The 26972-nt window shown below is 44.1% G+C and overlaps 1 protein-coding gene across 5 annotated transcripts in view; it reads left to right on the top strand.

The window, feature by feature from the left end:
* The window catches only part of ZC3H12C (zinc finger CCCH-type containing 12C), an 83824-nt gene extending 58699 nt beyond the window's left edge, over nt 1-25125 (top strand). For all 5 annotated transcript variants that reach the window (XM_019469237.2, XM_053900530.1, XM_019469235.2 and 2 more), the window contains exons 3-6: nt 9730-9869; nt 14797-15031; nt 16877-16983; nt 18082-25125. In XM_019469237.2, coding sequence (XP_019324782.1) covers nt 9730-9869; nt 14797-15031; nt 16877-16983; nt 18082-19478 — 1879 coding nt within the window. In that variant the 3' untranslated portion in view covers nt 19479-25125. The remainder of the gene's footprint in view (nt 1-9729; nt 9870-14796; nt 15032-16876; nt 16984-18081) is intronic.
* Nucleotides 25126-26972: the final 1847 nt, after the last annotated feature.

Here is a 26972-nt window from a genome sequence, read left to right as displayed (position 1 = left end):
TGCTATGGTGAGCGGAACTGCCTTTCAGCCCAGCTGTCTGCAAAGACTACCAGCACCACTGCTGTGGGCACATGATCAGTAGGGCTTGTCCTTGGTGCCTCTGAGAGGTCTGGCTGCAGTGTAGGTACACTGGTTGGTGGGGCTAAGTGGCCCATCCCCGGGGGAAAAACTGCTATGGAGAGGTGCCAGTCCTGACCAGGGCTATCCATTGGGTGGGGTGAGTCCTCAGGGGAATGTCTGGGCAGGAAGAGTAGGGCTGGCAAGGTAGGTGCAGTGTCCAACTTGGTTCCTGCAAGCACTGGGCCAGCTAGAGTGAAGGAGAGCAAGGAGACCGGTGCCCAGAGCACCTTCAGATCCCTGCCCCTTACGTACACCTCCCACATTAGTAACCCTTCGCATGTATCCCAGGCACTTGGCAACCTGCTGTTTCTCTGCTGTGTCCTGGGCTAAGAAATACAGCATGCTGACATTTTAAGGGAGGAGACACGATTTACTACAGCCCTCCAGCGCCCCCGCCCCACCCCCACCAGAGTGAAGCCCCACCAGTTTTCAAAGCCTGACGTTCTGGTGGCCTGACTTCTCAGTGCAGGGTCCCAGGGCCAGGTATGCCCTCCTTGGTCGCCTCCCACCTCAGGGAATAACTGCTCCTGTGGTCCCCTCCCACTGGGGGGTTGCCGCCACACTAGGGTGTGTTTCCCCATGCCTGCCTGCTGTGTTGGTCTCCACGAAGTGGAGGGGTTGTGTCAGTGCCTCCCGGGAGGGGAACGTGCTCAGGATCCTCGTGCTGCGCCTTCCTCGGCCTCCTCCCTGCAGCCTTCTTTACAGGCAACACAAATAACATGTTAATGCAAAACAAACACTCAAACGGTAGCAGAATCAATGTGGAAGAGATAAGATAATGAAAAAGGGACTCATTTGTTTTCCTTTCAGTGCCATCAAAAGAATTGAAAAGCAGTCCCTTTTAATAGATCCCTCATTCCACTTTTAGATTTCTGTGTTTTTCAGTTAATCCTCCTGTCTACCACTGATGACAAGTTAGAATCCTAAACTTTTATTTTTTAATGTTTATTTTGAGAGAGAGCATGAGCAGGGGTGTGGCAGAGAGGGAGAGAGAGAATCTCAAGCAGGCTCCACACTGTCAGCGCAGAGCCCAATGCAGGGCTAAAACTCAAAAACCGTGAGATCAGGACCTGAGCTGAAATCAGGAGTCAGACACTTAACCGACTGAGCCACCCAGGCATCCCTAGAAGTTAGAATTCTAAAGTAACCCTTCCTATCCTTTGGTTAACCCAGTTAATGATATGTGCATATATAACTTGAGAAATAATATAGGACATTCTATTTCCTGCATATTGCTGATGGAATGGTTGGCCCATTAGCCCCTTCTTCTCAGTCTTGTTTTGAGGCAAACTACATTACAATACGTAGTGCCCTGAATTTTTCTATTACAAAGTATGCCTTTATAGCCCTTTAATCATCAGAGGTGACTAATCTAAAGACACATCAAGAAGTATACTATAATTCTCCATTGGGAAGCGTATGTGGTGGTGTTACATAGCAAGTCATGTTATTTCGAGTGTTTATGGAATTGTCCTGTTGAAGACCAAACTGTGTACTTTTCAAATTTGTTACAAAGGTACATATGAATAAAGATAGTTCTGTTAGATATGGAGACCGTGAATTTACGAGTGAAAAGTTAGGACAGTGCCAGTCTTAGGAAGAATATGCCAAGATGATCTGCATCTATTTTAGCTCCCCTTGGGTTCCAGGGTCCAGTTCACAGGGGGTTGCTCGTGTCTGTGAGTCAGAGTCCCTCCACAGAAGTCTCTGGGCCTCCGTCACCTGGGCCCGAACTCAGTATCCTTCTCTGCTGTTGGGTCTGCAAAGTGATCTCTACAGTGAATTACACAAAGCTGTTGGGGAAGTTGCAGTGACTAAGAAATCTGCAGCTTGTGGCTTATTAAATTGAGGCTTAGTAGTTGCCACTGATGTTACAAAGCCTGTCTTCTTCAAACTCTGCCCACGGCCTGGCAGACACTCCCCAAGTATCTACTAAGTCAGGTGCCTGGTCTCTCGGGGGCTTCCAACTTTCAAAATACTCTGCCTGTAGTACAGAACATGGCAGCCCTTAATACTATACAGCAGGTCTCTTCCCCACAGATTAATGGCATTGGGGGACACCAGAGGGACACGTGCTGCTCAGGATCCTCACAGGTGAAAGAGCAAGTGGACAGGTGTCTAGGTATACCCCCCATCGTGTGTGTTTCTGGGCCTGGGTGAAACAGGAGAAGTCCATACAAATTGCAGACACGAGCAAGGACAGGGAAAGGTTAAGGTTGGATAAAGACATGTTTCTTTTCTATTTTTAAATTTTTTTTTAAATTTACATCCAGATTAGTTAGCCTATAGTGCAACAGTGATTTCAGGAGTAGATTCCTTAATGCCCCTTCCCCATTTAGCCCATCCCCCCTCCAGTAACCCTCTGTTTGTTCTCCATATTTGTCTCTTATGCTTTGTCCCCCTCCCTGTTTTTATATTATTTTTGCTTCCCTTATGTTCACCTGTTCTGTGTCTTAAAGTCCTCATATGAGTGAAGTCATATGATATTTGTCTTTCTCTAATTTGGCTTAGCATAATACCCCCTGGTTCCATCCACATAGTTGCAAATGGCAAGATTTCATTCTTTTTGATTGCTGAGTAATACTCCATTGTGTGTGTATGTATATGTATATATGTATGTATATATACATGTAGGTATGTATATGTGTATATATGTATACATACACATACACCACATCTTCTTTATCCATTCATCCATGGATGAACATTTGGGCTCTTTCCATACTTTGGCTGTTGTTGATAGTGCTGCTATAAACATTGGGGCACATGTTCCCCTTTCAAACAGCATACCTGTATCCCTTGGATAAATGCCTAGTAGTTCAGTTGCTGGGTCATAGGGTAGTTCTATTTTCAATTTCTTTTGAGGAATCTCCATACTGTTTTCCAGAGTGGCTGCACCAGCTTGCATTCCCACCAGCAGTGCAAAAGAGATCCTCTCTCTCCACATCCTTGCCAATATCTGTTGTTGCCTGAGTTGTTAATGTTAGCCATTCTGAGAGATGTGAGGTGGTATTTCATTGGTTTTGATCTGTATAACCCTGATGATGAGTGATGTGGAGCATTTTTTCATGTGTCAGTTGGCCATCTGGATGTCTTCTTTGGAGAAGTGTCTATTCGCGTCTTTCGCCCATTTCTTCACTGGATTATTTGTTTTCTGGGTGTTGAGTTTGATAAGTTCTTTATAGATTTCAGATACTAACCCTGTATCTGATATGTCATTTGCAAATATCTTCTCCCATTCTGTCGGTTGGCTTTTAGTTTTGCTGATTGTTTCCTTTGCTGTACAGAAGCTTTTTATTTTGATGAGGTCCCAGTAGTTCATTTTTGCTTTTATTTCCCTTGCCTCTGGAGACGTGCTGAGTAAAAAGTTGTTGCCGCCAAGATCCAAGAGGTTTTTGCCTGCTTTCTCCTCGAGGATCTTGATGGCTTCCTGTCTTATATTGAGGTCTTTCATCCATTTTGAGGTTTTTTTTTGTGTATGGTGTAAGAAAGTGGTCCAGGCTCATTCTTCATGTCGCTGTCCAGTGTTCCCAGCACCACTTGCTGAAGAGACTGTCTTTATTCCATTGGATATTCTTTCCTGCCTTGTCAAAGATTAGTTGGCCATACGGTTGTGGGTCCGTTTCTGGGTTCTCTGTTCTGTTCCACTGACCTATGTGTCTGATTTTCTGCCTCCACCTTTCTCCATCATTTCCCAACGCCAGTATGTGAGGAAGTGTATATATCCTTATCACCCAAGAACTTTGTCTCTTACCTGTGCCTGCATTTCAGTAACAAGGTAACCAAAAAAGCGAAGAGGGTCAAGGGTCTCTTCTGATCTGCCCCTGAATCCATGCCCATGGGTCTGGAAAATGCATCTGTGAATCACAGATGAAAACGGGTGGAAGACTCATCCAGCCGCAGCCCCACGGCTTCTCCCAGGTCACCTTTTCAGAAAGATTTCAAAGACTGCCACCAGCAGTGCCTCCCAGCAGGTGTGTGAGGCTTCAGGAACAGCCTGCATTGTCGGAGATGCCCGAGGCCAAGGCATTCGGTTGTGGGGGGGAGGGGGGGGGCTCATGTTTAGCCCCCGTCATTCCTGTTCCATGCATCAAGCAGAGCCGTGCAGGGTCACCACCCCAGGCAGGCAGCCAGTATCCGTCTTCCCGCAGAGGGCTGTAGGACTGAAGACCTGCTGTGGAGGACTTTGGTACATGTCTGCACGTATCTGCAGAGCAGGGGAAAGTAAGTGAAGATGGAGAATGTCAGCCATGAAAAGGGCACCTGGGCTCTTTCCCTGTCTGATCCACCCAGCAGTGCTGGGTAACTTGTCAACGCCCTTGAGTCCTTGCAGCTCCGAAGGGAGAAGGCTGATCTTCCCCATGTTGAGATGAAAAGTTGCTTCGTATGGCTCTCCAGCCAGTTTCATCTTACTGTTTGGTAGCGTGACTCCTGTCTCCCCTTTCTTTCTAGTTATCAGGGCAACCGTTTGCCAGCCGGATACTTTATCTCACCCCAGTTCACAAGACTCCTCGTTCCTTCCTCTTCATCATTTCTGCTGCCCTGTGTTTTACATGATGAATGTAGGGGATCTTGGAGGTAGAGTTCACATCAGAACATTTGGGTAAGGCCAGCAATTTTCCTTCTTCCAGAGGGAAGTTATCCTCAGACCCTGAAGCCACTGGGAAGTATCCATCCAAAAAGTTGTCTCCTTCTTCTCAGTTCCAGACAAAGAGGGGAAAGGAGGAACAGCAGAGAAGGCTTTGAGAACTAGGAAAAAGGAGCCTTGGGTTTCTTATTCATTCTTTATGGCTGTCCCAGTTCATCTTTTCATTAATTTCCTGATGTTCAGAGATACCAATACTCCTTTTATTATTTTCAGTAAGGTTTTTCTAAAAATCCTTATAAATATACCAATTTCTCTACTTCATCTGAGCCTTTCTGTGGCCACTGCAAAGCAGGATTTTTATAAGCATGCTGATTCCAAACATGACAGAGTAAAATAAGCCTTTTAAGAAAGACACCTGCTGGTAGGCCCCGGGTACTGGTGAATCACCTGTGAACTTTGAGCCTGTATTACACGTTTTGCTCAGTAGTAATTCAGAATTTGCAGTAAGAGTTTCAGATTCTCCCTGGGAACCCAGTCGAACTGAGTCAAAAGGACACCTTCTGTCAAACACTCAGGCTCTCTTATGTAATCACAGGTGGCCACAAATGTTCCAACAAATTCAGCATTACAAAGACTCACTTGAGGTATGCCATGTTTATTGCCAAATTGTTGAAACAAAAAAAAAAAATCAAGGCCCAATGGAATATGCCAATTCATAAATATAGAATTAGCTATTTTTATTACAGAGAAAATGCATGCAGACATAGCCCATAAATGACTACAGACTGTAATGAGTCTTCTCTATTTATATGGAATTAAAGCTTCAGTTCTTAAACATCATCCTACTTTCTTCTGGTAAACATTCAACAGATAGTTCATTTGCCCTAGTAGCTACATTGTGCTTGCTCTGACGTCCTGTTTTGCATATCTTTTTTCATCAGGCTTACTCTGTTTTTCTAATTCCTTATCAGAACCTCCTACAGTTGCCCTTTCTGTTGCATCCAGCACCTGCGATTAGTCACATCCTTCAACATGCCTCAGGAAGGTTACCTGAAGTTCAGTCTCCTGAAGCTCTCCTAGTCTGTACAAGTCCCATCTGCACTTGGGAACCACCGAGTAGTTCTCTGCTTGGGCTTTTAGTGATTCTGGGGATGACTCTGGGCCTTGGGGGCTGGAAGGTACTTCCGAGACAACAGCCACCATTCCAGGGATTTCGTGGTTAGCATTCATTTCTTTGATCTGATCAGGAGACGACTGGCTGAGAAAAGGGCCAGAGGCCGGGAGACCCACTGTTCACATCAGCACTTGGACTGCCTCTCCCTGCCCCCACGTGAGCTCTGATCTGGGTCAAGCATGAGAGCCAATTGCTAATTGCGTTAAATATGATTTCACGTTAGTGTGGGGTGTTACTATACCTGGAGATGGAACTACTATGTTTTGGGAAAAGCACGCCTTCAACTTTACCAAGTATTGCCAAATTGTTCTCCTGAATAGTTGTACCAATTTACACTCCCACCTGTAATGTATGAGTTCCTACTTTCACACATCCTTGGCAACATCTGGTGTTTGCAGACTTTATTTTTTCCAATCTGATGGGTGTGAAGTGGTGTCTCATTTTTGGCTTTAATTTGCATTTCTTCACTATTGAGCATCTTTTCATATGTTCGTTGGTCATTTGGGTTTCCTCTTCTGTGAATTCACTGTTCATATCTTTTGCCCTAAAAAAATGGTTATTCTCAATGTATAGGAATACTTTACATAATCTGAGTCCTAGCTTCTTTTTTTTTTTTTTTTTTTGGCTCTGTATGTTGCATATATCTTGTTCTAATCTATGGCCTGTTTATGCATATGCATTTTTGTTCATGCTTTTACATAAAAAGTCTTATGTACTCAAGTCTATCCATCTTTTCCTTGATAACGCACAGTTGTATGTCATCTTTAAGAAGTATTTCCCCATCCTAATGTCAGTGTATCCTGTAATTTCTTTCAAAGTTTTATAGTATTTTTCATATTTGAATCTTTGATATACAGCTTATTTTTGTCTATGGTAAGAGCTAAAAAATATAATTTTATGGTTTCCATATAAACTCCCAGTTCTAGTGCCATTTGTTAAATGGTCCATCTTCAAATTAATTTCTCATGTCATTTATACACAAGTCTCACCTTCAGCTTGCTTTTCTGTTACATGTTTTTTTTTAATCTTTGCCCGTATCAATATAACCTTGATTGGGTGTCACTAGTTTTATGCTATATATTGATCGTTAGTGGTGAAGTTCCTCCCGTTTTGTTCTTTAATATTCTTGGCCTTTTTCTTCTCCCATAGCAATTTTAGGATGAGCTTCTCAAGTTCCCTAAAAATCCTTTGGAGGGCTTTTATTGGAATTTCAGTGAGCTTGCAGATTCATTTGAGAATTGTTGTCTACATAAAATGAGTCTTGCCATCCATGAAAATGGTATATTGTTCCTTTCATTCATGTCTTCCCTTTGTTTAACATTTATTTTTGAGAGAGAGCTTGAGCAGGGGAGGGGCAGAGAGAGAGGGAGACACAGAATCTGAAGCAGGCTCCTAGCTGTCAGCACAGAGCCCGACACGGGGCTTGAACTCAAGAACCATGAGATCATCCCCTGAGCCCATGTCCGACACTTAACCGACCGAGCCACCCAGGCGCCCCCAGGTCTTGTCTTATGCCTTCATTATAGGCTTTCTCTTTTTGTTTTCTCTATAAAACTCTTGCCTCTCTTTTTCCTCCTTAGACTTTAGTTTTTGTTACTTTTACAAATGGGATTTTTGTTAATTAAAACTTTAAATTGGCTTGCTACCGTATAACAGTACAAATTTTTTAACTACAACCTTGTATCTTCAGTGTAATAACATGTTGTAAAAGAATATTGTCTGTAGGATACAGTCCTGTCTGTGGAAATCTGTTTGGTGGCATAGCCAATTTTATAAATCTTCCACATGGTCTTGAAAAGATTTTTCTCTTATTCTCTGCAGGGTCTTGTGCATGTCCATGAGATCAAGCTTGTCATGGATCCAGTCATCTATATTCTTACTAAATGTTTTCTGCTTCATCGTTCAATTACTATTTTTTCTTCTAGTAATCCGTTCATCATTTCCATTACTCAGTTCACAATTAGGATAGCTTCCTATCCTAAATTCGTTTTTGTGAATTCATTTTTACTATTATTTAATAACTTGTTTATCCCTCTGTTTTTATACACTAAAAGAGCTTTCCAAGTTTTCTTTAGTTTATGGTACAACTAAAAAAGCAGACAAGGATGTCCTTAGCTACAACTAACAGAAAACTTGACTACAGTTTCTTAAAATGGGGGAAGTATTTTTTCTGAAATAACAAGGTCCGAAAGATAGGTGCAGGTCTTTCTGCTCAGAAACCAGGCTTTCTTTATGTCTTTGTGCATCATTCACAGTGTGGTCCCCTCCTGCCTTGGGCCAGTCGGATGGCAACGGGGGTTGTGGGACAAGGAGAAGACAACAACCTTTACCATCAGGATTGCGGGGCCTGACACCCCTTTGAAGCATCTGGAGAATCTCTGTTCTGTGACTGTAAATGATTTGCTGTTGCCACACATTTTGTGAACATTCTTTAATTAGAAGATAGAATCTTCTATTTCTGCAGTAAAATGTGATCATTTCCCTTTCCAAGTGAAGTCACCAGGGAGCAAATGCTCATGTAGAGCCAGAAGCAGTAAAATGCACAAGCTTCAGTAAACCAGGTGTCATTTGGGACTAGCAAAGTACAACACACTTAGATTTCAAAGCATTAATACAAAATAAAAATACGGTCAGTTTTTAGCAAGTGTTTGTATTTAGGAACGGTATATATAGTCTCTTAAGAGATGATCCCATTCTTTCCTATAGCTTTTCAAAAGACTGATTTCAGTATATTCTATGAAACTCAACATCACTTTGTCCTTTGCTGGAGCATCGGCAGGACCATCGTGTAGCCCTTCTTACCTAGGAAATAGGACCTCAGACTCCCGCTTCCTGTATCCCTTTCTCTGAGACTTTACTGCCTCTGATTCTGCCCCTAACCTTGCCCCAACCCAGTTTTTGGAACATGGAGTGTTAACACTGCAGTTTGCATCTCCAGCCTTCAGTATCTACAGAGCAGGTCGGTCTATCTCTGTTTTATCCTTAAAAGGATGATATAGATGGTTCTAGTACTTCCTCGGAGGAGTCTACGAGAATATATTAATACACCTAAAGTTCAGTTTGTGCTAAAAATGAACAGAGCATTTACTTACCTTACTTGATTCACCCCCTCCTTAGCACCAAGAAGTAAAGAATATTTGTCTCCATTATGGAGCTCAAGCTGCAAAAAAAACCAAAAAACAAAAAACAATCATTACATTCAAAGTTTTAAAAACTGTATCAATGTTATTTTTGAATTATTAGATTAAAATGCACAGGCAGAGCCTGGTGCTAGATAAGTATTTATTGAGTGACTGCACTTTTATTTGAGCATTTTCTTTTAGGCACTAAGACTGCTTAATCCAATTTTGAATGCCCTTTTGTCATCATTAAGCCTTGTCGGGCACAATAGTGTTAAACAGAAACCAGGTGTCTTTTCATTGAAGAACACGGGAAGTGTCTCTTGTAGGAGATTAAGCATTGTAAGCGTGATTTTCCGTTTATAGATATTATTCTGTGTGGCTTCTTTTTACATTTGACTGAAATGCTTGCTGTGGTGGTGAAGTCTTCCCTTTTTCCTGTCCTGATTTAAAAGAGCTTGTAACTTTCAGACTAGTTAACCTTTACAACTGACATTTAAAAACTTTTTTTTTTTATTCTCCACCAATTAATCTCAATTTTCCTATTTCTTTCTCACAGATTTTCAGCTTTTCAGTTTACCTTAATGTTTCTCTGAGCTATACAACTCCATCTTAAATTTGAAATGCATTACTCTTGTCATTAGGGAATCATTTCTATTTACAAATTTGAATGAAGTTGTAAATTTAGATTTTGTTGTGTCTTAACGTGTTCTCAAATAATGTTTCAGCCATGGAAACAAAGAAGTCTTTTCCTGCCGGGGAATAAAATTGGCAGTGGATTGGTTTTTGGAAAGAGGCCACAAAGATATTACAGTTTTTGTTCCCGCTTGGAGGAAAGAGCAATCCCGACCTGATGCTCTTATCACAGGTAAGCCCCGTTTGCTGTTGGCTTGTAGCTTCCATACACACCTGTGCAGGTGTCGGGCACTATCAGGTGTTTCACTGAGACGCTCATCTGTTTCTGGTTCCTCAGTGCGTGTGACCGCCACACTCTCTTGGGTGACACCTCAGAGTTGCCGGTGAGTTTACAAGCTATCTGATTATGTTAAGAAAACAGCAATCCTTGCTCCATAGCCAGTTATTTGGGTTTGGTGTTTCGTTTTTAACTTGGCAGCTTTTTACTGCAAATTCTGTGAAATTTTGACCTTTAAAATTCTGGCTTTGCCACATACTTACCAGCCATTGACCTGGAGCATCATGCTGAATGAACATCTTTGGACCTCCGTTTTCTCATCTGCTGTATGAAATTAGTGCCTGGTCAAAACAGACCTGTAACACCCTGGAGGTATGCTCTCTGGGGTCAAGTAGAAGGAAACGACTTGATCTCAATAAAGTATCTGTATTTCGCACTGTTTTGTAATTTTTAAATGTGTGAGTTTCAGGCAAAAACTGTCAATGACTGTTGAACATTTTGCTCAAGTGATTCTCTGTCCACGTACAACCCTTCTTGCCCCTCTCTTCACCTCCAACATGAACAAAATCTAAAGAGCCTGTGTGAAGAAAACGACATTTTCAAATCAAAAACAGAGAGACCACATACCACATACCTGAAGGGAAGATTAAAGACTCTAATTTTATCTGTAATCATGAAACCATTATTAAGCTAGCCTAAGAACAGATAGACAAGACATGGAGGAGTCCAGAGCTGTGGAATTAGATCCTGCTCTGTATAAACTGTCAAGGGAAGAAGGTGCCATAAATTCAACCAGGGGCACCAAGACATTGGATAACTCTTGGGGAAAAGATACATATTTAGATCCTTCTCTTATACCATGTGACAGTAAACTCCAGACGGTTGAAGAATTTTCACAACACTATCGTCTCCGAGTGGCTGGGAAGACCTTTCTAAATGTAACATTTTTAGAAGACATTAGGAAGGAAATGACACGTACTTGCATTAAAATTTAAACTTGCGTGTTTTGGGAAATCTTCTGAGGCAAATAAGAAAAGTGACCGTGTTTAAGGGAAAAAAAGTACAACAAATAAAGAACTTGTGTCCTTAACACATCAAGAGCTCACACACATTGGTAAAATCAATGCAGAGCCCTCCCAGAAATGGTAATGTGGTGGGAATAGTCTGCTCACAAAAGAATTCAAGTGCCCCATAAGAGGAAAAAGTTCAACCATATTCGTCGTTAAAGAAGGGCAACCTCAAACGACTCTTATTTTTCAGCCAGCCAATTGGCAGAGATTGAAACACTGGTCAGACTCAGTGCCCGACCGGAGCTGTTCCCTCACTGCTGTGGCAACGGAATTTGTGACAACTTTTCTAAAAAGCAGTTTGGTCTTAAAATATTAATACTCTCAGATGTACTATTTCCCCTTCCAGGAATAAGTCCACAGAAGATAAGCAGAGTTACAAGCAAAGATTTACAACCACAAAGTTACTTGTAGTAGAAAAAAAATAGAAATAAACCCTACCTTCGTTAGAACGGTTCAGGGAGTCAGAGTATACGAGTATTTGGGCAGAACTTCTAACGATCCGAGGAAGTGATCTTTTACATGAAAGGATTTATTACTGTGTGCGTGTACATACGCACATATACACATGCATGTGTGTACGTAGATCACCGATGGAGAGGACACAATATGCAGAAAATGACTAGCCGAAGTGTTAACGGTAATTGACTCTGCGTCATGACGTCGTGAGGTTTTGTTTCTCCCCACTTCTTAGTATTTCTCTTTACCTTTCCTCATTTTGCTCAAGGAACTTGTAATACTTCAGTGATCGGGGGAAAGCTAAATGGAAAAAGAAAACATATTGAAACATGTCAGTGCCTGGAAAGCTTGAACACGAAAGGAACATGAGCCCAAGAAGAAGGGGAAATGATCACAGGGAGGGGGAGAGTGGCTGGGTTTAAGAGGCCAGCCTGCCAAGCCTCTGGAACACCTCAGGCTGCGGCTGACTTTGTAAAATGCACGCAACTACGGTGGACCCTTGACCAGCACGGTTTGAGCTGCGCCGGTCCACTCCCAAGCCGACCTTTTACAATACGGTCTTGTAATTCTTCACTGTGGCTTACTTGAAGAATACAGTGTATAATACACACAACAAAGAAAATACGTGTCGACTGGCCTACAGTAGTCATGTTTGAGGGAGTCCAAGGTTATGTGGATTTTCGACCGCGTCTGGGGTCAGCAAGTACCCTAAGTCCTGTGCTGTTCAGGGGTCGCTTAAAGGTCGTTAGGGGTTTTCTCCCTCAGGGACATCGTTCTAACGAAAACCTGTAACCAGGTCATACCTGGTAAACAGTCCGTTATTTTTTCACCGTCTTAAAAACATGACACATCTTGCAACGTGTCACCTGAAGATTCAGACTAGTGTGTCTGCCAGCCTTCCGGCAAGTTAAGACTTACTTCCCAGGCACCAAGCTATGTATCAGGGACTGTGTGAGGAATCTGAGAGCCACTTAAACTTACTAACCATACTGAACCCGTATTTATTTAAGGTCGGATTTCTTTTCCTAATCAGTGTCCTTTTTACCTCATTAGCTATTACAGAAAAAGCAGATTAAGCAGGATGACCGTTAGGCCAGCACACTTGTTTCTTCAGTCTCTTCGTGGCATACCACGTATGAGGAAACACTCCCACAGATAAAGTACCATGGGTTATTGATGAACACAGTCAGGAACCTGGAGGACCCCAGAATATCCATCTCTAGAGTATCTCATGTCTTCATTCTGCAGACGCTTACGGAGTATCTGCTACCGTGCCGAAGGCCATGGCCATAAACCTTCTGAGGGCAGGCACCACGTCTCTTTTATCAGGGAAGCACAAATAACTAGAGTAGGATAAATCCTATAGTTGACACCAGGCTTCTGATTTTGTATTGGTCTTCTGCGATTTTTATCTCTTAAAATTAAGTTGAAGAACGGTGTTTACTGAGAACTCGCCAGGCACTGTGCTAAGTGCTTTTCCACATGACAACTCACTGACTCACTGACTTCTCCCACCCAACCGACTGCCTCTCCGGCTCAATAAGATATGACTGCCGGATACAGAAAGTGCCAGAACCTGAGACTTACTTGCTGATGAGAACACCCCCGTTTCCACCACTTCTATTCTGCTGCTTTTCTACACCAACGTTCTGGTCTCGGTGATCTCATGTCAGGAACGTCATTGAAATCCGTATGCCAGCGTCGGAGCCAGCAGACCCCTAATGGCTCTTGTGTTCCCTCCTCCCGGGTCCCCTGCTCATCCTTCTGTTGTGGCAATTCCAGCCTTTGCTTACTTGGTTTGCATGTTCCTCCAGTGACTGATGGCTTCCCGAAGAGAGGTCCTTCTTAATGCTGGTGGCGGTTGATGCTTCACATACCGTAGCATGGTATCATAGCACAGCCGTGATCAGTCGCTGGAGAGAGCGATTTTTTTTTTTAAATTAGTCATTCCAGTTAATAAACATGGAGAAGCGGCCTTAAAAAAAAAAAAAAAAAAAAAAAGTCATGACCTCATGACTCTGTGCCAGTATAAACAATGGTGGCAAGACACGAAGTGTGAGAGCAAAAGTAGAAAGAAGGGATGGTTGGGGGAGAATCTTTATCACGAATCACAATATGAACTCTGGCACCTTTTTTAAAAAAAAAAAAAACAAAAAACAAAAAAACACCACTACACGGGTCCATTACAAAGGGCCGTAAGAATGTTCCAACACAAGACACTGGGAGCCTTCCTCTACCTGTTCTTTTTCTATGGCAGCTCTCCCCTAAAATCCTTTTTTTTTTTTTTTTTTTTATGTTTATTTTTGAGAGGAGAGAGAGAGAAACAGTGCCAGCCGGGGAGGGGCAGAGAGAGAAAGAGGGAGACACAGAATCTGAAGCAGGCTCCTGCTCAGAGCCTGACACGGGGCTCAAACTCACGAACCGTGAGATCATGACCTGAGCCGAAGTCCGTCACTTAACTGACTGAGCCCCCCCGGGCGCCCCTCCCCTGGAATCACTTCTGATCTCTTCTCATTCAGTCCAGCCCCTGTCAGGCTGTCGTCATTTGTTGCCACACGTTTCACAGGAAAAGACGCGAGACATGTAGTGGCCACATCTGTAACCACAGCTCTGACTCTTGCCTCCTCTGTGAGCCTTCTGCCTGAGACCTTCCCCCTTGCTGCCTCTGCTACTTCTAAAGCTTCTCAGACTGTCCCACTTAGTCCCACTGCTTGGAAGACAAAACTACAAACCAACAGACTTGTGGGGGGCAGGGCTGGGGCGGGGGGGACTCGGTTGCAGAGCTGCTTTGTCAGAATAGCGGGTAGCGCGAGTGTGAGAGAAGCCAAGTGCCTGCCACAGCCTGGGGCCCCAGCTCTCCAGCAAAACCTTCTGTAGTAGCAGACAGCCCAGCACATTCTCATTAAGCTTTATTCTTTCCAAGTTTTAAACCGTTTTAAGCTCACTTTTTTGGGCTCTTTTTCAAGCCTTGCAACCCTGAGGGACAAATACAGGGAGATACAAGTAAGTTCTGTCCACACAGTGCAGATTATCCTAATTAAGTGAGGACTTACGGGGCACCCGGATGGCTCAGCTGAGTGTCCGACCTCAGGTCATGGTCTCGCAATTCTTGGGTTCAAGCCTTGCATCGGGCTCTGTGCTGACAGCTCAGAGCCTGGAGCCTGCTTCGGATTCTGTGTCTCCGTCTCTCTGTCCCTCCCCCACTCATACTCTGTCTCAAAAATAAATGTTAAAAAAAATTTTTTTAATGATTACATAAACCCATTTCCTATTTTAAAAGCTCACGTTGCACAAAAATAGCCCTGTGTGTTAGGTACGTGCTGATTCCTGAAATCTCACCCTGATTGTTCCTGCAGATCAAGAAATCCTGCGCAAATTAGAGAAGGAGAAGATCCTGGTGTTCACGCCCTCCAGGCGAGTGCAGGGGAGGCGAGTGGTGTGCTATGACGACAGGTTCATCGTGAAGCTGGCTTTCGAGTCGGACGGGGTCATCGTGTCCAATGACAACTACAGGGACCTGGCCAATGAAAAACCAGAGTGGAAGAAGTTCATCGATGAGCGGTTGTTAATGTACTCGTTTGTCAATGACAAGTAAGCAAGACCCTTCCCTTACCGGTGATCCTGCTTCCCTGAAATTCCCTGAAAACACACTACCCTGGCAGCCGCTCCTGGAGCGCCCCCCCCCACCCCACCCCACCCTCCAATTTCCCCTCTAATCCTCAGTGGGAGTCAGGAAAACCGCGGAGTCCTGCCTCTGGAGGCCATGTGTGAGCAACAGGTCGTGCCCTGTAAAACACGCACAGAGCAAGTCTGTCATCACTGACAGGGACAGTGTCCATCTTCAGAGAAAGCAGATCTCGAACATATTGACCTCCAAAACACTGCCTTCCAAAATCTACTTAAAGCATTGATGGCTTAATTATTTTTCAAATACATTTGTTAAATGCATGATTAAGTTGATAAACGGACAGATGACATAAAAGCAATTCTTCTGAGAAATATTTACAAATATGTGGGGAAAGTTCACCTGTTGATAATCAAAAATGCAAACCAAATCTATCAAGAACATAGTTTTTGCCCATTTAATTCACAAAAATATTTTTGCACGTGCTTTATGCTGTTAAACATGTAGTGAAACTGATAGGCAATTCGGTTTGGTTAGCAGAAGCCTTGAAAATACGTACACCCTCTCAACTCAACCATCTCATTTCTTGGAATTTACATACTGAGGGGAAAAAGACCAGAGATGCTCATTTCTGTGTTTATAAACCCAAGAATTCAGAGGCAGCTAAAGGTACAACAGAGCAACCAGTTCAGTCGCTGGAATATTCCATCTCGTGGAATATTTTTCAGCCCTTCAGCATTGTGATTACGGAGACTCTTAAGGAACGGAAATATATTTGTTAAGAAGACAAAGCACAACATTGTATTTGTGTTTGTGAGATGTGTTTGCGTACAGAAACAACTAAAATGGAACACATAAGGGGAAAATAATTGTATTAAGGTTACAGGATTGAGCAGCTCTTCTATTTTTAATAATTTTGCCATATTGGTTTGGCTAATAGTAAACACTTATCCGCTAAGTGTTCTTACCCGGCCACGTGGACACTCTCTTAAGAGTCCATACGACATTATTCACATATGGGTAACTGCTTGGCTCATTTGAACTTCAGTGACATAATTAGCACAACTCTCGAGGTGTAACTTCCTTTTGTGGTGCTGTGTGTGCCCTGAAATCTTGCATCCATGAGATTTTTTCCATCTCCGCTAAGAGGCAAAGAGAATGGACTGGGGGGTTAAACATGGAACCCTGACTGTGCCATGTGAACTCAGGTCAAAAACCTTCCTTAGGAAAGTGTATTAATCTGCAAAATGGAGCTCATACTTCAAGGTCTCACGATCAGGAAGAAGAGAAAGGGGGTACGCCCAGCATCGGGCATGGAACACGGACCGGGGTGTGGTGGGTATCACATCTTCCCATCATCCCCCCCACCTTCCCCTCTTACTACCGCAACAGGTCGAGGGTCATGAAGCCCTCCTAAAACTTGAGGGTGTCATTTTCTGAAGCCCTTACAAAATCCCAAGACTGACAGGAAGAAAGAATTAATGAGGACACGCAAGGCTCAAAACTTACTTGAATTACAGCAAATACAAATTTGGCTTGACACATTTTGTTTTCATTTAAAAAAGTTTCATGTACTGATTTTTTTTATCCCATACACGTGGAATCAAAATATTGGATTGTAAATGACAAATCATGGGAGTCTACCCCCAAAACCAAGAGCACACCGTATACGCTGTATGTTAGCCAATTTGACAATAAATTAAAATTAAAATTTTATAAATACCTTAGAGTGAATCAATGTCGACCTTCTGTCTTTAGAATTAAATGATCAGCCTTCTAATTAGGTATCTTTTCTATTCTGTCCTTGACAGGTTCATGCCTCCAGACGACCCCCTTGGCAGACACGGCCCAAGCCTCGATAATTTTCTGAGGAAGAAACCTATTGTTCCTGAACACAAAAAGCAGCCTTGTCCATATGGTAATTTTCTTTATAAGTATTTATGCCTTTTTGGGGGGGTTTTGTGCATGTGTGTGTGGTTTTTTTGTTTTCTTTTGGTTTTTTTGAGAGAGAGAGAGAGAGAGAGAGAGAGAGAGAGAGAGAGAGAGAGACCAGGCATGAGAGGGAGAGGGACAGGGAGAGAATCTCAAGCAGGCTCCATGCTGTCAGTGCAGAGCCCAACGCGGGGCTCAGTCTCACCAACCCTGAGATCATGACCTGGACCAAAATCAAGAGTCAGACATCTAACCGACTGAGCTGCTCAGGTGCCCTAATATACGCCTTTAGTGCAAAATATGTTGCTAAACTCCTGTTAATAAAAATATTTTAAATTTCAGGGGCGCCTGGGTGGCTCAGGCAGTTAAGCGTCCGACTTGGGCTCAGGTCATGATCTCGCAGTCCGTGAGTTCAAGCCCCACGTCGGGCTCTGTGCTGACAGCTCAGAGCCTGGAGCCCGTTTCAGATTCTGTGTCTCTCTCTCTGACCCTCCCCTGTTCATGCTCTGTCTCTGTCTCAAAAATAAATAAACGTTAAAAAAAATTTTTTTTTAATATTTTAAATTTCAGACGGCATAGTGTGCGGTTCTTGTGATTGTAATTAAATTTGAGGAAACGCGTTAGCGCTGAAAAATTCATCATTTTGACCTATTTGGCTTCAGGGCAGATGCCCTTCCCAGAGTTTAAACACGGTTCCAAAAACTCAGCCAGTGCTACGTGAAGTTAGTCGTCAGGCGGCTCAAAACGTGGAGTTTCTTCCATCTACGTGCACGTCAGACTGGCCTGGGTTTATCACATTCCCGCGGGGTGGTTTGCTCTTGGAAACCACGTCCTGCCTGATGGGGAAGCCGTCCCGAGGAGAATGGGCAGGGAGGGAGGGGGCTGGGGACTCTGGAAGCGACTCGATAGGACGGAGGCGGGAACCACCGAAAGGCGGCCCTTCTCCCAAGTGAGGAGCAGAGGGGCGGCCCCGCGAACCGCCGCGCCGCCTGGGCTTCTTACCCGAGGTCCAGCAGCAGCGCCACGCTGAGGGGCCGGGGGCAGGCGGCGTGCTCCTTTGCCTGACTAGCTCTCCTGTCCGCAGGGAAGAAGTGCACCTATGGCCACAAGTGCAAATACTACCATCCCGAGAGGGGCAGTCAGCCGCAGCGGTCGGTGGCTGACGAACTCCGGGCCATGTCCAGAAACACGGCAGCCAAAACGGCGAACGAAGGCGGGCTGGTGAAAAGCAACAGCGTCCCCTGCAGCACGAAAGCGGACAGCGCCTCGGATGTCAAACGAGGCGCTCCCAAGAGGCAGTCGGACCCCAGCATCAGGACTCAAGTCTACCAGGACCTCGAGGAAAAGCTGCCCACCAAAAACAAATTGGAAACCAGGTCCGTCCCTTCTTTAGTTAGCATCCCGGCGACTGCCACCGCAAAACCCCAAAGCGCTACGTCTTTAAGCAACGGCCTTCCATCCGGAGTTCACTTCCCACCTCAGGATCAAAGACCACAGGGGCAGTATCCTCCGATGTTGATGGCAACCAAAAATCACGGCACGCCAATGCCTTACGAACAGTACCCCAAATGCGACTCGCCTGTGGACATCGGGTATTACTCCATGCTGAACGCCTACTCGAACCTGAGCGTGTCCGGCCCGCGCAGCCCCGAGCGCCGTTTCTCCTTGGACACGGACTACAGGGTGAGCTCCGTGGCTTCCGACTGCAGCAGCGAAGGGAGCGTGAGCTGCGGGAGCGGCGACTCGTACGTGGGCTACGGCGACCGCCCGTACGTCAGCTCTCCCGACCCCCAGCTGGAAGAGAGCCTCAAGTGTCAGCACGTGCACCCGCACAGCCGCCTTAATTCCCAGCCCTTCCTGCAGAACTTCCACGACCCCGTGACCCGCGTGCAGAGTTACGGTCACGAAGAACCAAAGTACCACCCCAAGGCGCCTCTCCCGCACCTGGCCGTGCACCTGCAGCACCCCGCCGCCGGGGCCCGGGCCAGCTGTCCCGGCGACTACCCCTCGCCGCCCGGCTCCGCCCACTCCAAGGCGCCGCACCTGGGGCGCGCCCTGGTGGCCACCCGGATAGACAGCATCTCCGACTCGCGGCTCTACGACGGCTCTCCCTCCCGCCAGCGGAAGCCTTACTCGCACCAGGAGGGGCCGGGGGGCTGGGAGCGGCCCGGCTACGGGGTGGACGCGTACGGCTACCGGCAGACTTACTCCTTGCCGGACAGCTCCACGCAGCCCTGCTACGAGCAGTTCACCTTCCAGAGCCTCCCCGAGCAGCAGGAGCCCGCCTGGCGCGTCCCCTACTGCGGGCCGCCCGCGGAGCCCCCGAGGTACCAGGACAGCCGGGAGAAGGTCTACGTCAACCTGTGCAACATCTTCCCGCCCGACCTCGTGAGGACGGTCATGAAACGGAACCCTCACATGACAGACGCCCAGCAGCTCGCCGCAGCCATTTTGGTGGAGAAGTCCCAGCTGGGTTATTGAGAGACGATGCATCTTTGTGGTGTTTAGTAGTTTTTTGTTCAGCTCAAACGCTGAGGGAGGTTTGCTACAATAGCACATGTGATCTCCTTCTCGGCAAGGAGGTTCTATAGTATCCATTTCTGTGAAGTACTGTATCATGGAATCTGTATGTATCGCCCCACCTAGTGGAAATATCACGGGATTGCTTTACATGGAAACTTTTTTTTTTTAACATTTCCTTTTTAAAGCTCTCTCCTCGGCTGGAGATTTTTCCAGTTTGATTTCTTAGATGTCTCTGTGATCTTTGATATTCCTCTTTGGTGCATCAGGGGTTTATATGCAGCACTTTTTATCCTTGTTTCGTGTTTTCTTAACTTGGTGTTTGTCTATCAATCGCGAGCAATTACGATACCTTCAGAACGTTGAACATTTGACTAGACCCTAGCCGACTATTTTTTCAAGCCAAGCTTCATTGGAATCTTTTACAGCTTTTTAAGTTATTTTTATTTGGGGAAAGTGGGCTTCTTTGTGCTAGAATCATTATTTATAGAAACAAAGATATACTACCGCACTGACTTTATATTTGAAACAAAACGGAAGTTACCAGTTTATGTTGAAATGGGTAACCGTCTATATATTAGAATGATTTACAATATGGCACTTTTCATTGTTCTAGTTTTGTTCGGTTTCTTTTTTTTTTTTTTCTGTTAAGTAATGAGTTAATTTAATATGGTTGATTTAAAGGAAAGCAGATGCAATCAATGGAAAAAATGGTTTCCATTTTATTACTATTTTTCTTACCCAATAAGGCAAAAGCCACGTGTGCTCCAGCGTAGAGCTGTGCGACCCAGCTATGATGTGCTTCTAGACGCTAGAAACGGAATTGAATTCCCAGATCCTCCTTCACCTGTATTTTCCATGTGTTTGTCTTTTTCTTTTGGGGGCACAACAAGACTGGATAAAATGACCCTTTCACAATACTTGCCTGTTTTTAATGAATCTAATTATTCTCAATGCAACTTTTATATTTAATATACTCTTTAGCTTTCCCGCTATTTATCAAGGCTGGCCTGGGGGGGGGGGGGGGTTGTGTTGTGTGTTGAGCATATGCAAAGCTGACTGGTACTGCACTAGAGGGGAGGTGGTGGTGGTGGACTTGTAAATGGTAACTTAAAACGTTTGTAAGATAGTGTATATTTCCCATTTTCCTGAAGGTAGGTTTTTTTTTTGGGGGGGGGGGGCCTGTTATATTATTAAGGCCAGATTCTTGCCACAAATAGTGTAGTTTTAGCTACAGACTAAAGTCTGTTCTAGTATTAGTAAGGGATATTTCTGGTTTCCAAGTCATGGGTTTTGCTAGATGCGAATTCATGTTTGTCTTTAAAGGGCGTACCTCGCACGCGGGGGCGGACGGCGGGGGGGTTGTCACGACCTCCACTGTTGCCTCCAGGCTCTGAAATTTTCTTCGTGTGACAGACTCCTCTGATCTCTGCCTCGAGGCCCTGGTCGTTCTGATTACCCTACATGCCACAGTTTGAAGTAAAGCCCTGAAAAGCCAGAAAGTACCTTTTACTGTTGATACAAATTGTATCTTTTTAACTCTAAGAACTATTTTGATTTGTAGATCTAGTGAACACACCAATGTGTAACTATGATTAGACTTTTGGGCAACATTTTATCCCTTATTTAAATACAAAATTTTAAAGTAAAATTGAGGTCTAGAATAGGGTAGAGCATAAAAAGTAACAATTTAGGTAAATAAAAGTGTCTGTGTTGGTTTTATATAATACACTAAAATACATTAAATACACTTATTGGCATTTTCTTTCTCCTAAAACTTACCTAGTGAGAACTTAAAAAAATAAAGGTAAAATGCTGCCTGAAAATAACGTCCGAGCACCTTTGACTAGGATAACATTTTCACTACTTGTGTGACACTGTGTGTCACATGGAGTAGGAATCGGGTACACAGTAAATGCTTCTAAAAGGCATTGTGCATATTGACATATCCAATAATCTGAACCGTGTTCAGCAAACTTAATTCAGGAAAGTGGCGTTCTACATAATTATTGCTGTTGTTTTTGAGGTGAGGGTGGCCCCCGTCTGTGCCCGGAAACCGTACGGACGGTGCCACGCCTGCCATTCCGAGGGGTGTCTGAGCGCGACCCTGCTCACTCGTGACTCCGTGCTCCTCGATTCCGTCGGTCAACTATCTGTAGAACAAGTTTCAGTGTAGAGGCTAAATGAGTGCCAAAAATAGGGTTACCAGTGTGGAGTACCTTTTACTGTAGTCCTGTTCTAAGCCTTTTTTGTTTTGTTTTGTTTCTCTCAAGCGTGCAAGCGTTTGTAAATTCTAGGTTTTGCTTCCATTTTCTTAGTCTTAGCATTTCCGTTAGCTGAAGATTCTGCCACACTTTACCGCATTTGTTGAAATGAGGTCTTCGGTGAAATGTAGGTCCTACTTTTCACGTGGCCTGCTCACCGTTTGTAGCCGCCTGTCATTGCTTCCTGGCTTCTAGATTAAGGAAAAGTAGTTGTAGCCTGTGAGCACCTGTCCTGAAGTGAATAGCTCTGAACGACTCACACTGAAATCCTTCAGTGTAATTCACTGTGAGTTGAGAAATAGCAGTTTTCTTAAGAGGACAATTTGTCCCCCCCTCCTTTTTGTTTTGTTTTGGTTTTGTTTTGACACCCATGTGGCTTTCAGAGCTTAAGAATGAGATGGTTGGCAGACTTTAGATACAGCGAATTCTTGATGATCTAAAGCAATAAGTAAAAGGATCCATCATTCAGTTAAATCCGTAGCTGATCCCAAACCTTCATTGTCGCCAAAACTTTCACCTTAATCCTGTCTTTCACCAGACTTGCTAATAAATAACTGGAAAGGGAGGGAGGTAGTAGGAAAACTGCCCCAAGGGGTCAGCTGAGAGAAGAGAACGAATTCAGATTGGAATCTTCTGCCCCGAGTAACTGACAGTTGACGGTACTTTGCACAGTCATTAGCCGGTTCCTTGTCTCTGTGTCTTACTACAGAGGGAGTAGCACCCAGCTGGCCAGTTACTGGCCGTCAGTATTTCCTCCTTTCTTGCACGTGATAATGTCAGTTTTCAGTCTGTTGATGATCTCTGTATCCTGATAGAGTTTGTCATTGACCTCAACATTGAATGAAATGCACACCAGTACAAAATGTTTGATACTGGTAGAAACTTGAACTTTGTGCTTTTATGAAATTTCCTTTATGAGAATATGTAATATAACTAATAAGCGCGGTTTTCTATGTATATATACACACATGCATACGTATTTGTTATCAAGTATTAAAAACAGGAGGGTGGTAGGCTTTCGGTGGCTAACTTTCCCTTCGTTGAACTATGTATGTTTCTGAGTTGCGGACGACCAAGCCTGGAGTCTGGATGACCAATGATAAGATTTAGAACCACTTGAATGGAAAGCAACTCTTCAATGGTTTTATTCCTGGTATTTTTAAAGAGTTATTTTGATAATTTTAATAGAGTGTGTAATTTTAAAACACACACACACACACACACACACAAAGTAGTATTGATTATACAGATAATTATTTAACATGTCTTTTATGGATGTATCTATGTATATGGACAGTAATATATTTATAAAGCAAATATACTTTGATTATGTCGTAGCTGTTAGTTTGTGATAGGTTAGAGGGTGCCTCTGGGTACAGAGGTGTGTGTGTTTTGAAAACTCTCAAGCTGTTTTTCCCCCAATTTAATGGCACTGACCCTAAGGTATATTTGGTTGTCGTTCTCATTTTTGCTGTCCGACTTCCTTATATAAGATGAGCTTCCTAGGTATACACCAGCCAGTCAAATGAAGCGTAAAATACATGAACTGCACACGTGCATGAGAATAAGAGAAAGAGTTAATAAAAGTGGAGAAACGTGCGTTATTTTTGATTGGTCTGGGCAACTCCCTCGGGCAGAGGTTGACAGGCGTTTTCTGTAAAGGGTCAGACAGTAACTAAGTCAGAGTTCGAGAATCATACACTCTGTATAAACTACTCACCTCTGCACTTAGAGCATGAAAGCAGCCACAGACAGGAACGTCAACGGGCCGTGTGGCTGTGCAGCAACAGAACCTGACTTAGGGAAACAGGCGGCCGGCCAGTCTGTTCATCTCTGTCCTAGAGGGAGAAAAACAGGCGTATGAAGCAGTAAGTTCTGATCCGTGTTAACGTAGAAGTGAGAACGGTATTTCAGTTGATGCTGTTGATGGCTTTCAAAAGAAGATTTTGAGCCTGTCCTATTAAAGCATCTTTCTTATTTATTCAGTCACACCCATTCTATATTAGCGACATTTCTTAACGTTGAACCGCACACAAAGAAAGCATTTGGTCAACAGATATTTTACTAAGTATCCAATTTTTTTCACGAACTTTGTATTTCTATTGATAAATGGGAACACCTTACCTACATTTTGTGTTTTAAGGGCCTCACGGACCAAAAATTCTGTTGTATTTTCAAAGTTAGCATGTAATTAGCCACAAAATATTTTAAAGACTGCATTTATCCGTTCTGTTTTTCTGCTGGTTTTTTGACTTCTAAAAAAAAAAAAAAAAGACGACAGATGTGCCCTTCTTTAAAAGTGGTTTTAAAGAAGATAAACATACTGTAATTTCACATACTATATAGCTTTATTCTGTAAGATTTAAATTGTGACTAGTGTAACTGTAGCGATAATGTGAGTGCATTTGCTGTATTGTGGCTCTCTTTACAAGAATCCAAGTGTACCCCTGCTCTCTCTGTCCAGATCTTTAGTGTAGCTTCTTGAGACACCTTAGGACAGTCCTTGGTGAATATTCTGAACACGGTCACGTGTGATTTTAAGTCTGTCGGCACCACACACGGTCGGGCACGTTCACTCACAGCACTGTCATCGGTGGTGGTCACATTTTCACACCGTTTCGCTGGGAACAGTAAATGGGGTGGAACACCACCGTCCAGTTTAGTTACTTTATTTTAAAATTGCAACACACCTCTAGCTCTTGACCGCATCCACTGTTTAAAACGGTCACTTCCCCTGGCCCTTTAAGGTCATCCGTTCCCCTGCTTTTTGTTTCCCTTACAATAACACGGTTATGTGCTAGGAGTAGCTTTTTCCCTAAGGTCCGTAGCCTCTAAGATTTAAAAACAATTTAAGGTTTTGACCATTTGGCAGTTAAAATTTTTTGGAGAATTTGGTGCACGTCTTCATTTAGTTTTATAAAATTTTAAAGTTCCGCTTTTCAACCACATATCCAATCTGTCAGTCGTCCGTCTAGGTATTTCAAAAGAATAACCAATTGTTTGCTGTCCATTAAAGCTTCTGACCCCTCTCGTAAAGCAGCTTAGGTCTTTAGGGAAAAAGACCTTGAAAAGCAGTGGCTTGTTTTTTTTTAACGGTTTAGGTTTTAGATTTTCTTCGTTTTTTTTTTTTTTAACTTATGTTTCCTAGCCAACACAAAATACCCACAAACATGCGAACCTCCTCAGAGACGTAAACATAGTGCTGTATGTGACCAGAGACTGATCTCATCTTCTCCTGTGAGGTGGTGTTCTTCCTGAACCCTAGACGCGTGCCGATAGAATTTCCAATTCAGCCCTTCAGACTTTTCTTCTAGGAAAATAAAGTCAAGAATGTTTAGAACAACCATTGGACAAAGTGATGTGATTCTATTTATCCTATGTCTGCTCTGTGTGTTTCTGTATTGGAATTTTTACAACTCCAAAAAGCAGTATTTTAGACCTACTGGAAATCCCTATCAAAACAGCTATGTGATTCTGCCACTGAGAAAAAAAAAAAATTAAAAAAGTTCATTTTTTTATGGTGGTTTGTTTTTGTTTCCCAAGGAAACGGACCTCCTGCAGAGGCACAGATGCTAAAGAAATCAGAGCATCTTTCTCTTGTCCCTTGGCCTGCTGACATTCGGCCGCGGTAACAGGGGTGTTCCACAGGACACCCACCAGCCCCTTATGGATGCAGTGGAGCCAAATTAATGCCTGTGAAAATTGCAGTTCAAGGCCACAGAGACCTACTGGCCCTTCCCTACCATTTTAGTAATTGCCTGCCTAGGCTATTCCCAGCCTCAACTGTCTCTGGCTTTGGGCCTCACCTCTTGTGACCCAAAGACCTCTTTGCTGTATAGATGTCTGCTGCCTCTCTCCTTGCAAGGACCAGCCTTAGTACCCTACCCGGGCCTGCTCGCAGTAGGTTCCCTTCCCTTGTGACCTGAAAATACTCTTAGTTCATCATGTGGTCACAAACCCAAACTGGTGTCATGATCTTCATGACTTTAGCGTATTCACGTTCTCTGTCAGAGTCGAAGAAACTTTTCTTTCCACATCAGATGGGTTGTTTTTTGTTTCCTCTTGTCAGATGTTTGCGTGTATGCGCGCGCGCGCATGTGTGTGTGTGTGTGTGTGTGTGTGTGTGTGTGTGTGTTTGCCATTTGTCAGGTATTTTCCTTACCCCTTACACCCCTCCCCTTAAGCTCTCTACCTGGGGTGTGGATTTAGGTCCTTCATTTCATCTCTGTCAGCAGACTTCACTCAGCTACAGTCGGTGGAGAACCCAACACGTTCTGTCGGTAGTAGGAGAGGTCAGACAGGATCTCGGGGATATCCGAGGAGCCTACCCCGTGGGCCAGTGCTAGTTTATTCCTCCCCCACCGCGCCCTTTGGTCCACAGAGGATTCACACACCTTGCCGAATCAAGTCAAGTCAAGGGCAGTTGGAGACAGCAACTAGAATCGTGTTTACTCAGAACAAATGAGTCTCCCTGGGTGTCTCGTTAGTTGAACGTGTATTTATCAGCATCTGATGCTGGCTTCGAGTCAGTGACGTTCCTTTGGTGTTTTTAAAGATTTTTCAAAGCTTTTTAAAAAATCTTTTGACATTTTAAAGGCTTTCGGGTTAAGTAACCTTTTTAAAAATCCGTTCCTCTCTGTGCAACTGTCATTCTGGCCATTAAGAAGACAGCCCCTGGCAGCCAAGTCCCACACACGCCCTATGGGCAGAGACGCATGTTACTGAATGGAGGAGTCCCCACCTCTTAACCCCCCATAAAAGAGGGTTGTGAGGACTGAGTTAGACCCTCTGCAAGGCACAGCCAGGCCTCAGCCCACCCTGTCATTGTTATGTAAATGTCAGGTATTTAAATACACAGTCCTGGGCACCTGGGTGGCTCTTTGGGTTAAGCCTCTGACTTAAGCTCAGGTCATGATCTCACAGCTAGTGAGTTCGAGCCCCATGTCGGGCTCTGTGCTGACAGCTCAGAGCCTGGAGCGAGCTTCAGATTCTGTGTCTCCCTCTCTCTCTGCCCCTCCCACGCTCATGCTCTGCCCCCTCCCCCAAGAATAAACATTTAAAAACAAAAAAATTTTAACAATAAATAAATACACAGTCCTTTCCAGATGTTCCCCCCAGAGCCTTCTGATTCACAGAGCTAAAAATATTCAAGAGTTTTGGTTCCAATAAGCCTGTGGTGTGATGTTTTCAC

Source organism: Panthera pardus, unplaced genomic scaffold (genome assembly GCF_024362965.1).
Source record: "Panthera pardus isolate Hobbes unplaced genomic scaffold, ASM2436296v1 HiC_scaffold_12, whole genome shotgun sequence".
NCBI lineage: Eukaryota > Metazoa > Chordata > Mammalia > Carnivora > Felidae > Panthera > Panthera pardus.
Note: the sequence above shows the minus strand (reverse complement) of the source record. Positions and strands in the feature narration are given on the sequence as shown.